Raw genomic sequence first — 15,192 nt, 5'->3', positions numbered from 1 at the left:
AATATAAAACAAGAAATACATTTTTGGCAATTAGGTTTTTATTTATTCATTTGGTTGTAGCATACTTTATTTTACGGGGTGTTTTAATCGCTGGATCATACTACTGCGAGCTGGACACGTGGGAGTAAGCCTTTGGGATTACACGATGATAAATAATACCCACCATTATTTTTGAGGGAGAAAAACAAATCTGAAAATTTTGGCAGTCGTTTTTGTAGACAGACAGACGGAAAACTTCTTATTTTAGAAACAAAATATGTATACAGAGACGAATTCGTACTAAATTCATATATACATTTCAAGGACAAATATCATGGCAATAATGGGCATAACGTAGTCTCGTCCCAATCTCGAAGAGCAACATTTTAGGCGAAGGATCATGTCAGCACATATCCATATGTTTAAAGATACATACATAATGAGAAAATATGCGTTCTAGTTTTATTGGCGTTACAACCATTATGCAACGCAATTGGGTCTTTAACCTCATGTCTTAAGGTAGGTTTTTTTTATACAAGTGAAAAATTCCGTTACTATCTGAGCCCATACACATCATAACGTAAGTGCATCCCAGTAAGTAAGTCTGACCCAGGCGACGGACGGGGCAACGAAAGGCCACCGTCTTCAGATACATGTCTTATCGAATCCCCCGTATTCACTCTCGGTAATTTTAGACTCTTGAACCACCGATCACCATCCTCATCAAACTTATCGATTAAGACGAAGAGTTCGACGAGGCAACCAACCCATAGACACAGCCAACTGGATTTCTCGCCGGATCTTCTCAATGGGTCGCTAATACGATCCGGCGGTAGATTTCCTGGTGGTAGGACCTCTTGCGAGTCCGCACGGGTAGGTACCACCACCTCGCCTATTTCTGCCGTGAAGCAGTAATGCGTTTCGGTTTGAAGGGTGGGTTTGCCGTTGTAACTATACTGAGACCTTAGAACTTATACCTCAAAGTGGGTGGCGCATTTACGTGACAGATGTCCATGGGCTCCAGTAACCACTTCACACCAGGCTGTGAGCTCGTCCACCCATCTCAGTAATAAAAAAAAGATCCTACGAAGTACTGCTCTAGCTAGGGTTATTGTTAGCAAATTCTTTCAGGTAGGCCCGTAAGCCCATTTAGCCATCCGCACAAAGCTGGAAGCTTAGTCCCTTAGATAACTAGCGAATAGGTAGAGAAAAGTTTTAATTTGCCTGTAAGCACTTCGCGACTTATGTATCTATATTCCATTATATATGTATTTCGTTATATATGTTCGTGTATATTTCATTATATATGTACATGTATGTATATGTTTATGTTAATTATGTGTGTAATTGTGTATGTATATAGTCTTATGTATTATGTATTAGTGTTTTTTTATTTTTATTATTGTTATTGTGTATTGTATCAATAAGTTAATTGATTAGATTTTACTCTTCTACCCACTCATGTAAAGCTTTCCTTCTTTATGAACGGTTAGCTGGTAGATAACTCAATTGTTGAGTTAAGCTCGTCATTTTATTACTTTTCGCAATTACTATATTATATTAACTATGTATATAATAAAGAATAAAGAAGGACTATATGTTTCCAGACTTGATTTTTTTACATAGCGTCATTTACCTATTTACAGCCTATACCTATAAACAACTTCCGCGTTATAGGACACACAAATCCAAGTCAATATCTCTATGAAATCAACCCTCATAAGAAAATACATTGGTCCTAATGACTAATCACTTATACAACACAAAGATCGAGCTAGATATATCGAGAGAAGATCTGGAATAATTGTTCGAGAAAAGTCTGAAACGTATGGATACGTAGGATACTGGTTAGGAAAACTGAACATTAGTTCTGACGTCGACCGGGTTCAAGGCCTCTCAAAACAGTTATAGAAACTTTCAGATTAGTAACTGGACACGCAGAAATACCTACACGATTCCAGGCTCCGAGGTTAAATCGAACATCACGAATCGAAAGGTTCAAGAATGCGCATTAGACCAAGAAACAATTAAAAAATAAAAAATCTCAACTGATTTTTAAACACATCACATCATCAGCCTATATGATGAGAGGAGTTCACCACTAGACATAGGCCTCTGCAATTGCACGCCACTGAGCAGATTTTAGATTTTTAAGTACTAGTATTCCATAATCGAAATTCTACCATACAACAAGTCTTCAATTCATTTACGTAAAACAATTCCTCTCCAGTTTCGTTATTGAACATTGTCGCAAACATACTGGTAGTAGGACCTGTGGTAGGTAAGTGGTAGTGTTCGAATCCCGCAGTCGGGTACCAATTTTTCTAATGAAATACGTACTCAACAAATGTTCACGATTGACTTCCACGATGAAGGAATAATATCGTGTAATGAAAATAAAACCCGCAAAATTATAATTTGCGTAATTACTGGTGGTGGGACCTCTTGTGAGTCCGTCCGGGTAGGTACTACCACTTTGCCTATTTCTGTCGTGAAGCAGTAATGCGTTTCGGTTTGAAGGGTGGGGCAGCTGTTGTAGCTATAGTGAGATCTTAGTACTTGTATCTCAAGGTGGGTGGCGCATTTACGTTGTAGATGTCTATAGGCTCCAGTAACCACTTAACACCAGGTAGGTTGTGAGCTCGTCCAACCATATAAGCAATAAAAAAAATGCAAATCACGTCTACTGACTGAATTAAAACCAAAGATTTTACAATCCTTAAAATTTTCTGCATCTCTGACAATGATCTTACAATTTATGCCAATAAATACTAAAATTAGACTTATAAGACCATTGCTTAAGTTAGAGAAGGAATAAATTATGCCAACCCCCTTTATTTTTTTGTTATTATTTAATTAAGCCAAAAGCAATTAATAAATCTAAAAACCCAAATACTAGCTCCGACCTAGTTTGAGACTTGACATTCTGACTGCCGGCCCGCATATTGTGAATTCGAACTATTTTCGCTGCCGACATATGCATCAATTTGAATATTTGTTTGGCTGAAAAATACAAGAGTGGAAACGATTGTTAGTGAAATCGATAAATGCACGACCATGTATATGGTTTTAAGGGGCCACTGGAATCCATAGGATCAGAGTAATTCTCAACTTGAGTTTGATGGGAATGATATCTCAAATATTGTAATATGTTTGTTCTATGCTTCAAACCGCATAGCTTTGTGAAAGAAAGAATGCGAATTTGTAGATAAAAAAAAACCCTACCACAATTGACTGATATGAAAATTTATCAATTCATTCACACTCATTGATAATTGATGACCTTTTTTTTTTGGTGTTCATGACCTGCCCACAATTAACATTGTCAATAGCACGATCGACCGTCGCGTGTAACCTGTTTACTGGTTTGTTAGCGAAAGTAAACAACAAGAAAGCTACCATGCTGATTAGTTAACCACCACCAGTTTTTCTTTACTAACTTATTGTTAAAACTTTTCTCGGATATTACAACTCATAATGATAGAAAGAAATATACAATACTAGCTGACCCGGCAGACTTTGTAGTGCCTCAATCGATAAATAAAAGACCTCTAAAATTTTGTATAAAATAAACTTAAAACAAACAAAAGGAATCCGTCCGACGGGGGACACATCAAAGGGAAAACAAAATTGTTATTTTTATTTATTTCCGAGCATTTTCATATTTATCTACCTTTTAAACCTTCTCTGGACTTCCACAAATAATTCAAGACCAAAATTAGCTAAATCGGTCCAGCCGTTCTCGAGTTTTAGCGAGACTAACGAACAGCAATTTATTTTTATATATATAGAAGAAGAAGAAGATAGGTATAGAACCAGTATATCATTACCTTTAATTTAACAGTTGAATCTTGAAATTGTGATCACAATCTATTCATTTCTTTAAATATAATTTCCGATTTTTTAAAAGATTTGAAACATAAAAACGTATTTATTGATATTACAGTAATAATAGAGATGAACGTGTCTTCAGATGTCATCTTCTCGAAAAGAGGATTCCGGATATTAAATAAGCAGTCACATCTTTTATTGAAAGTTATTTTTTTTTTTCACCTCAAATTGGTGAAATAAGAGTAGAAAAAAGCGAGATTAAACCGAAATATTAATTACGTCTACAACTATACAGTGCGCTATGAAAATAATCTTATATCACGAGTAGAAAATCGGACATAATTATTACATAGAGAAAAATGTAGAGCGAGCTCTACCCTTGTGTGCTTTACGTGAAATACAAAACTAGAGTAGGATTTGGCAAATTACGAAATAAACACATTTTGTGGCAGTAAATGCTCTGCTAACTTATCACTTTAAGCGCGTTAACTTAACATTAGTTTAATATATTACTCAGGATGGTTAAAAATATTTCAGGAGACCTCACTAAATATCTTACACTATAAGTTTTATTTAAGTTCACACGTGCTTTATTATCAATAAGTATAATTCTAATAACAAAACCATTGACAATAAATAAGATAAGGAAACAAGAGGGATAAATTTATCTGGTATTAAAAGCAAGTTTTAATAATACTTTTAATGAAGCTACTTTTAATAATACATCAAAATTTTTCTAAGGTTCACCTTATACCGCCAACATTCAAGATGATACGGTTTTCACCATCCATACCGGCTCATGAACGATCACTACGACACAATCATTTGAGTAAATCACAGCACTGGCACAATCACAGATGAACAAAATAATAATTGAAAAAAAAATCGTGTCGTATTTTGGCGCGCGTGTAACAAAGTTACGCCCGATCGACACGTCCGACCCCGAAGGCTGGAACTCCGATACTGAGGGGTTGGCATCAGCATCCCCACCTGTGGCCTGCACTGCAGTTGACCTCCTTGCGCCTTTCAACCAATTCCAGAACTATGATGGACCGCTTGTGTTCCAAATTTGAAGTTTATTTCGAATTCAAAATTGAATGAATTTTCGCTTTTATTTTTCAATATTGGAATTGCTGGCTGTTAGAAATTTTGTATTTCGAATGTTTGTTTTAGAGAATTCAACGAATGAGAGCGTTGGATGTGAGCATTGTCAATCCGAGCGTTTTAAAAGCAAAAATAGAATAAAAATATTTTTTTTTTTCTTTCTGATTTAACGTAAGGAAATGTAATCTTGAGTTGTTACGGTTCAAACATCGGATTTATTTGAGCATGGTGGTCTTTTCTTTAATTGCAGGCAATTTGTAGCTAAATATCTCTAATCTCAGTCCCAGCGGCTTTGGAGATTCGCCGTAAGAAATAGACACACAAAAATATTGTTTTTTTTTGTTCTTGTGTTTACATTCTTTTAATTTTCACACGTATGAAATCATCGAAGACTGTACAATCATTTTATTATAATATTTCGATTTACGCTTATCGGGACAGTATTTGAATTATTTAGTTTATAGAACTATCAAAGCGCGTTTTTTTTAATACATTCACCAGCTACTATTCGCTCACTCGCAACTAAAATACGAATATAATTTGTGTCCAAAGCAACCATTTCAAAATCGAATTCATACACTCCATAACCTTCCACATACAAGTAAACACACTCGCGGAAACATACAAAAATAGTATCGTAACTAATTCGGGATGCTGAAATCGATAAAGAAAATCGATTTTACGATCTCGCTCCCGACCTTGACAACGAGAGATTTTTCTCGAGAGAAAACTTTTAAATCGATAACAATAAAAATTTACAGTCTTAAAACCATCAACGATTACATCTAGTAATGTAACAAAAATTTAAAATAATCGTAATCCCCACACTCCTTAAAAACATTACTTGAAATACTTCCAGAAATTATTGTTAATGTAATTAATGTTGTCCAACAAACTGTAACTAGTCAACTGAAAATTAATAGTTAAGATAGACAGCTTTGTCATACATTGGGATGGTATGGACATATGGTGAGATGAAATGAAAATGAGGTTGGTAAGAGAATGTTAACTATGAATGTGGAAGGATATAGAGAAAGAGGTAGACCTAAGAAGAAATGGATGGATTGTGTGAAAGACGATATGGGTAAGAAGGGAGTGAGCGAAGAAATGGTATATGATAGAAGAGTATGGAAGAAGAAAACATGTTGCGCCGACCCCAGGTGACTGGGAGAAAGGCAGGATAATGATGATGAGACAGCTTTGTCATGCGAAAGAGCACTTTGAGGAAAGCAACGAAAGACGAAAATTTTTTAACTTAAAAATCACATGAGATATTTTTCATACCAACTCTGTTAATATGTTTTACTGTTTTGATTACATTTCAGAATCTATGTCTAAAGGGCTATCTCAACAACTTGAATAAAGAATGAAGATATACTGGTATGAAGGCATTTGTTTCCCATCTGGCCTATTTTTGCGGCAAAGCAGTCGTGCCTTCTGATTTGATTGGTGGGGGAAGAACTTTTGTAAATTAAATTGAAAATTTGAACTCATGTCTCGATTTTATTCAGAGCCTTTATTCACGTTGTAATATCAGCCAAGCGAACCGAGAGAAAAACACATCTATAAATATAAAAATAAAAACAATCATCTGCCTTATTCTTAAAAACTCTACATATGAATTAATGACCTAGACACGTCTTTACGGGTCCTTCAGATCCAATAATTTTAGCATTAGACGCTTTCAGCCGTACTCGTCGAGCTTGGCAAAGAAGCCTAGCCTAAACATCAGTCCGCTGAGTTTCTCGCCGGATCTTCTTAGCGAGTCGCAATTCCGACCTGGTAGTAAATGTAGTAAGACGTAGCGTGGGTAGGCCTCCCACAAAATGAACCGACGATCTATTGAGGTTCGCGGGAATCCGCTGGATGCAAGCAGTGCAGGACCGGTCTTTGTGGCGAGGCTTGGGGGAGGCCTATGTCCAGCAGTGGACGTATGTGGGCTGATAAGAAGAAGTAGATAGATGTATTCCCAAAGCAGCTGTCCTTGAGCAGTTAGGTTTCTTTTTTTTTTGTTTAGATGGCTAAACGAGCTCACAGCCCACCTAGTGTTAAGTAGTTACTGGAGCCCATAGACATCTACAACATAAATGCGCCACCCACCTTGAGATATAAGTTCTAAGGTCTCAGTATAGTTACAACGGCTGCCCCACCCTTCAAACCGAAACGCATTACTGCTTCACGGCAGAAATAGGCAGGGCGGTGGTACCCACCCGCGCGGACTCACAAGTGGTCCTACCACCAGCTGTTAGCAAAACACACCTCTCCTGTGTTAGAAATTAAATTAAATTATAGCATTGAATGTGGATTCAAAAATACTAAGCAAGCCCCTATATGCTCATTTCGATACGAAATTATAAATATCCGAATTTGAAACTTTAGTTGGTGCCGAAAACAGTCACTGTTCTCATAGAGTCGTGGTGTGACGATCCAAACCACAGCTTTAGATGGTCACGTACTAATCTAATATTGACATTCACTGCCATACTATCGCTACTCTATATTAGCAATACCGTCTTTACCATAAGGGCACACGGGGCCCGTGCCCAGGGCCCCCATTCTCAGGGGGCCCCGAAAGACCGACAATTTTTCTCACACGTTTATTCTCAAAACATTTTTGTCGGGCACATTACACTTTTTTCGCAAATCAGTAATCAGAAGGTATTAACAAGGCATATACTATGCCTATAATAGAAGATTTTGCTCAACAGAAATCCCGAAAGAAACCGTTATCGAAATCGTAACCAAAAAACCAGCAGCATTCTAATATCATAAATGACATATTATATCATATTGTATTTGATTACCTATAATAAATGGTCTCACTCAGTAAAAAAATGTTACTATAATTCGCTTTTTTTACATTCCAAAAGGGCCTCAAATTCTTGTGTGCCCAAGGGCCCCATCCTAGTTTAAGACGTCCCTGTATATTAGCCTTTGTTTCATTCCAACAAAAGACAAAGGCAATACTTTTTTTCAAATGAATGTAACGAGGGAATAAATGACTGCATTATCTTAATTGGGTTTTTATTAGCGAATCGAGATGAAGGCTAAATTAGGGTTGCTTGAATTCCAGCAGACTCTAAAGACTCGTACAAAGAATGAGACTGAACTATATCTTGGTATGGAGTTTTTTTTATTTTTTATAAATAAATATTAACTAACAATCACGCCACGTTAACTGGTCCCGTGCTAAGTTCGTAAAGATCTTGTGTTACAGGTACCAGATATATTTAATATACATCCATAACCCTGGAAAAGACATTTATATTTATCATACAAATATCTTCCCTTGGCGGGATTCGAACCCGCGATCCCCTTGTGTAGTGACCATGTCACTTACCACTACACCAGACGGCCGTTGTGTTATATTGTGAAGCCTTTTGCGAAAGAAATAAGAGCAGAGAAATTTTAAAAAATATTGTATCACAAAAACGGGAACTCTCGTCTACACTCGTAGGTTTGTTTAGTTGATTCTCGTCAAAATTGTGCTCTTACCCAAACGTTTTAAGAGATTGTTTTGGCGGTTAACGATTGTGGAAATCGTGAAGTAACTTCAGTCGTATAAATGAACTTCGACATCATGCCGGTCCCGTATAATATCTATATATTAATACGTGAAGCCAAAACTTTGTATCCCTTTTTACGAAAATTGCGCGGACGGAGGAGTATGAAATTTTCCACACTTATAGAGAATATAGAGAAGAAGTGCACAATGCTAATACTTTTTTAAAATAATGCATAAAAGATACATTAAATCAATAAAGAATACATTACACACACTACATACCATGTATTTGACGCACACACGCATGCATACTATTTATTGTCAAACTTTTGTTCTTGACGTCTGTGGTCAAATTGAGAATAGATTTAATATTGTTTGTCTTTATTAATATTTTTTTATAGTGTAGTCTTGGCGAAATTTGTGATTATAGAAGTATAAAATACAATCATAATAGTGTACAAACTTACAATTCCAATTAATTATAGTCGAATTTCGACTACTGCGGGACCTCTAGTAAATATAAATATTTAATCTAATATATAAATTTCTCGTGTCACGATGTTAGTTACCATACTCCTCTGAAACGGTTTGACAGATTTTTATGAAATTTTATATGCATGTTCAGTAGGTCTGAGAATCGGCTACTATCTATTTTTCACACCCCAAAGTGATAAGGCTTGTCCACCTATAATATTTATTTTTTATTTCTAGGACATTTTTTTTTTATAATCAGGCATTATGTGGTTCAATGAGGTTTTGTTATTTTTATATTCCCTCATCATTCACAGCGCTACATGCCTCTTTCACTCATTTACCACATCCTTACACACTTACAATAAGTTTTTTTTTTTTTCTACACTATTAATTCACTAGAAATCTTATATATGGCAAAACAACGTTTGCCGGGTCAGCTAGTAAGTTTATAAAATTAATAGCTTTTAAAAACGCTCCCGATGGTTTATCTACGGAATCAATGTCTCGAATATCTTATAGATAATTGACAGGAATTTAGTCAGAACAACAATTTACACCATGATAGACCAACATGTGATTGTTTAAAGTATATTGAAGCTGAGACAGTTACATTTTGTACAACGATGATAGATTCTATTAACTTTCCGTTAAAAAAGACTCTCATTGTACCTCATTTGAAGAAGGACATGTCATAGTACTTTCAGAACACCTAGCCGTGGAGGACAATTATTTTCAGAATCAGATGGTACGTCACAGAAATGATATCTAGAAAAGCACGGAGGAGGAATAAAGCAGCTAGATAGTGTTAAAAAACTTTACTCTCTCGGCGGGCGGTGAGATAAGAAAACGGAGATGACAGAATTATCTATACTAATATTATAAAGCTGAAGAGTTTGTTTGTTCGAACGCGCTAATCTCAGGAACTACTGGTCCGATTTGAAAAATTCTTTCAGTATCAGATAGCCCATTTATTGAGGAAAGTTATAGGCTATATAGCATCACGCTAAAACCAACACGAACGGAGCTAATAACCTCCTCTTTTTAAGTTGGCTAAAAAGCATGATTTTGGTACCTTAAATAGCTCCTTAACATTCTATTATTCAAAAACACACTTACTTTTTTTTTATTGCCCTTGTAGGCAGACGAGCATACGGCCCACCTGATGGTGAGTGGTTACCGTCGCCCATGGACTTCAGCAATGCCAGGGGCAGAGCCAAGCCGCTGCCTACCGTAGCATTTACTTCTACGTAAATGAAGAGGTGGGTAAAATTTAGCGTTATACCAAAGTAACTATTCAACGCGGATGAAGTCGCGGGCAAAAACTGGTCTTAAATAATTCCTTAGAGCACTTCCCATGGAAAGCACGGTGCAAAACCCAGAGGCTCGAAACGATCCGAACAACGTTTGCGAGGCAAGTTATAGTTTCAGATTACCCAGGAACTTCTGTAATTTATCCGAGTAACTTAGTTTTGACAAGGCGGTTTGTGTTCTTGAATTGACAACCAAACTACCAACACGTTTCTCTTATCTATATATTAATACGTGAAGCAAAAACTTTGTATCCCTTTTTACGAAAATTGCGCGGACGGAGGATTATGAAATTTCCCACACTTATAGAGAATATAGAGAAGAAGTGCACAATGCTAATATTTTTTTTAAATAATGCATAAAAGAGACATTAAATCAATAAAGAAAACATTACACACACTACATACCATGTATTTGACGCACACACGCATGCATAATAGTATTGTCAAACTTTTATTCTTGACGTTTGTGGTCAAATTGAGAATAGATGAAATATATTGTTTGTCTTTATTAAATTTTTTTATAGTGTAGCCTTGGCGAAATTTGTGATTATAGAAGTATAAAATACAATCATAATAGTGTACAAACTTAAAATTCCAATTAATTATAGTCGATTTCGACTACTGCTGGACCTCTAGTAACAATAGTTTCCCAATTGACAGTAAACAAAGAGTATATTTTTATGTATGTGTTGTGTCAAATACATGGTAGTGTGTGTAATGTTTTCTTTATTGATTTAAAGTATATTTTATGCATTATTTAAAAAAAATATTAGCATTGTGCACTCCTTCTCTGTATTCTATATAAGTGTGTGAAATTTCATACTCCTCTGTCCGCGCAATTTTTGTAAAAAGTGCTACAAAGTTTTTGCTTCACGTATTAATACCTATATAGATTACATACATTTGAACAGAACAAGGAAGACGTCGGCGCGCATTTTATTCAGTCAATACTTCTTAAATCTTGGTTAGTGTCGGATCTGTGTTTATTTTCTTTTGTCGTGATGTTGTCTGTTTTATTGCCTGGAATACTAGAAGAGCCCATGTTTTCGCTTTTTTTTTTAAATATCAAGGACATGAATACACGGCGTGTATTTTTTGTTATTGGTATAAATTACTAGATGAACCTTTGGTCATACAGAAAGGGTATCCAACTTTTTTTTTTTTTATTGCCCTTGTAGGCAGTCGAGCATACGGCCCACCTGATAGTGAGTGGTTACCGTCGCCCATGGACTTCACCAATGCCAGGGGTAGAGCCAACCCGCTGCCTACCGCTTAATACTCTCCTCAGGCCTCGTTTGAAGAAGGACATCTCATAGCGCTCGGGAAACACCGCGGAGGGGAGCTCATTCCATAGCCAGATGGTACGTGGCAAGCTTTTACCAAACGTGGTTAACTTTTACCTGATCGAGAACGTTAAAAAACTCGCACTAACCACACGATTCAATTAAATCCCCTTATAAAACAGCAGAGGTCATGTCCTACGTATTTCTATTCTAAATTGCAAGTTCCATTTAAAATTTCACATCCAACCAATACCGCGGCAACATCGATGGAATTCATCAACAACAAAAAAACAGCTTCAATTAATATTTAGTTTTTTTTAAAATGAGATCTTCTAAAATACAATCCGTGAGTCAATACGTTGAAGGTTAGAAACGAGCTGTGAGTATTTTCGGTGTGTATTAAATAAACTTTTCCACGCTGCGTTTCCTTCGCCATTTATATGGCATAATACTCATTTATTTGCGTGCCATCCTACCGATCTTTACAAAGAAGCAACGATTGCGTTACGATGGGAACACGGTGATACTATTTACTGTTGGTAGGAACTGTTGAGAGTCCGCGCGGGTGGGTACCATCACCCTGCCTATTTCCGCCGTGAATCAGTAATGCGTTTCGGTTTGAATGGTGGGACAGCCGTTCTAACTATAGTGAGACCTTAGAACTCTTATTTCAAGGTGGGTGGCGGCATTTACGTTGTAGATGTCTATGGGCTCCGGTAACCACTTATCACCAGGTGGGCCGTGAGCTCTTCCACCCATGCATTTCGATGCAATCCTGATTGAGGAATGTGACAAAATCAACCAAACCGCGTATTTGTTAAGCCAATGTGTCTCTACTTATTCGAACCCAAAAACTCTACATTACCCTCACGTCACTTTAATGAAAAATTACGTACCGTTAACGTAAATTCCGAAGAACCCTTCGGGGGTGATACGTACCCGGCAAGGGTGGGTCTGTATGTACCCTTCAAAACAAAATATACGAGAAAGTGTTTTGTGTTTGAGCTACGTGAAGCATCAAGTACTTGGATCTGAGGTGTTTAGTGTCACACTTGGAAACCCAAAGATGTACATTAATTTATAACAAGTACTCCTGACACCCTGGTTTACCACTGACAATGGTGTATGTTTAAGTATTGTTCTACTGTTAAAAATGAGACCCTAAAACTCATGTCTCAAGGTGGGTGACGGCATTTACGTGGTAGATGTCTATGGGCTCCGGTAACCACTTCACACTAGGTGGGCCATGAACTCGTCCACCAATCAAAGCAATAAAAAAAATGTTATCATGTACTTTGACCCCGGTACCTACTTAATACAGGTCAGGCATAGCCTCGTTAAAATGTCTTAAAAAATCTCCCCTAATTCCTTCCCATCTCGCCTAGTTCTGTCGCGAAGCTGATATGATCGGATTTCAAAGACGAAACAATCACTATATAATACAAAAGTGACTTCGACATCAGATTTAACAGTAAATAAGCAATTGAAAAAATTCTTAACGGAAAACATTCATTGTTTTCCAGAAAACGCAGATTCAAAACTAGATCCACCCGACAATGGATGGTGACTCTGGTTGGTTATCAAACCTTTACCTCATTGAACAATAATTAACCACTAAACCAGAACGACGAACATTAATTAATAAACATATACCTCTAAGTAGTCGTCGTGGCTTAACGGATAAGACGTCCGGTGCATTCGTGTTAAGCGATGTAACGGTGTTCGAATCTCAGGCGGGTACCAATTTTTGTAATGAAATACGTCCTCAACAAATGTTCACGATTGATTTCCACGGTGAAGGAATAACATCGTGTAATAAAAAATGAAACCCACTAAATTATAATTTGCGTATTTACTGGTGGTAGGACCTCTTGTGAGTCCGCACGGGTAGGTACCACCACCCTGCCTATTTCTGCCGTAAAGCAGTAATGCGTTTCGGCTTGAAGAGTGGGGCAGCCGCTGTAACTATACTGATACCTTAGAACTTAAATCTCAAGGTGGATGGCGCATTTACGTTGTGGATGTTTATGGGCTCCGGTAAACACTTAACATCAGGTGGGCTGTGACTCTCATCGGTTATCGAACCTGTACCTCATTGAACAATAATCTGGACAATTAACCACTAAAACAGAGCGACGAACATTAATAAACATACACCTCTAATTGAACTTCTAATTTGCATATCATATGTACATAGAATGCTTTAGTTCGAAATAGAACCCTTGTCAATGTCTACAGACAGTAAGCGCCGTGCGTTTGTTAATTATAATATTCGCAATGTATTCATTAAGTCGGTCTGCGTATGTTTAAATAAACAACTAAAATAACAAAGCTAATTCAGTGGTGTTTAGGCAAATACCTACATAAGGTACAGCCATCGTTCACTACCCCACAAATATAATCTGTGGTAGACACGAAAAGCGCGCGAAAATTTTGCGCTTATCATATTTCACACTTAATGTTTTAATTGGCTATATCGTCATGTCTTCAAGTTTGAGGATTAGGGCAATTGTTGTACATTAAAATTGAGAGAAATCTCGCTAAAATGTTCATAAGTGACAATAAAAACTTTTTTTTTTATTGCCTTTGTAGGCAGACGAGCGTACGGCCCACCTGATGGTAAGTGGTTACCGTCGCCCATGGACTTCAGCAATGCCAGGAGCAGAGCCAAGCCGCTGCCTACTGACCTCTCATAATTACCTCTCATAATTAACATGCTTTTACCAAGAATCTCCAAACTATTTATAAACTAGCGAACCCGGCGAACTTTGTTCCGACTTAGAGGCAATAAATGAGCAGACTTTTGATCAAGGTCAATTTTTTTTTTTGATAATTAATGTGAATTAAAAAAGCAAGTATTTTAATGATTCTTTATTGGCCATGTATTTTAGTTATTATTATTATATTTTCTTGTTCTTCTTCATTATTTTCACTCGCAAAGTTTCAAATCCTAGTTACATTACGGTTTCGTCGGGAAAGATTTGATCGTGTTGGTCGCGGCCATGGCTTTCTTAATGATTACCTATCTCGGCACATTAAGCTAATCGAAACTCGAAATAAACACATCAACCGGTCAACTTCAAAATTCTACTATAATTAACCATAAACTACATTACGTTTAGCTGTCAGTTGCGTTTTGTTATTCCATATCTGTTGCGTTTTGTTATACCACATTTTATGTCACATCCCACAGAAACGTGATAAAAAGTATCCTATGTCCTTTTTCTGATCCTAAGCTACCTCCCCACCAATTTTCAGCCAAATCAGTTCAGCCGTTCTTGAGTTATAAATAGTGTAACTAACACGACTTTCTTTTATATATATGTCGAATAAAATGAGGTTATGGGTGTAAATAAAAGGGAAGACGTGATTTCAATGTATGTAATTTACATGAAATACAAACCACTAAATCGTGGCTTGGAAGGAAGGTATGCAAATGAATTTTACTAATGAGAAGCAAGTCATAATTATTTCACAACTTTTAATTATGAACTCACAAGAATTACCTAGTTAAACATTTTTAAATGCAAACCGACATAGATTGTACTCACAATGTTTCCTTTCCGAGAGCTGGAGCAAAAGTGCCGGTGTGACGCAGTTCACTCCCTTTTTATACCATTTGTTCAACATCATAACATTTAGTCTTACCCACAATATTTTTACAAAATAATTATTAAGGTAATCGATGCAGTTTTACTTTGTTAAA

The 15,192-nt window shown here is 36.7% G+C and overlaps 1 protein-coding gene across 1 annotated transcript in view; it reads right to left on the bottom strand.

The window, feature by feature from the left end:
• Positions 1 to 4,775, bottom strand: part of LOC101745659 (potassium voltage-gated channel protein Shaw) — a 226,160-nt gene extending 221,385 nt beyond the window's left edge. Inside the window, exon 1 of the mRNA XM_012688852.4 lies at positions 4,558 to 4,775. Within this exon, the coding sequence (XP_012544306.2) occupies positions 4,558 to 4,601 (44 nt within the window). The 5' untranslated portion in view covers positions 4,602 to 4,775. The remainder of the gene's footprint in view (positions 1 to 4,557) is intronic.
• Positions 4,776 to 15,192: the final 10,417 nt, after the last annotated feature.

The sequence above is a fragment of the Bombyx mori genome, chromosome 3 (assembly GCF_030269925.1).
Source record: "Bombyx mori chromosome 3, ASM3026992v2".
Taxonomy (NCBI): Eukaryota; Metazoa; Arthropoda; class Insecta; order Lepidoptera; family Bombycidae; genus Bombyx; species Bombyx mori.
This window is presented reverse-complemented; position numbering and strand designations above follow the sequence as displayed.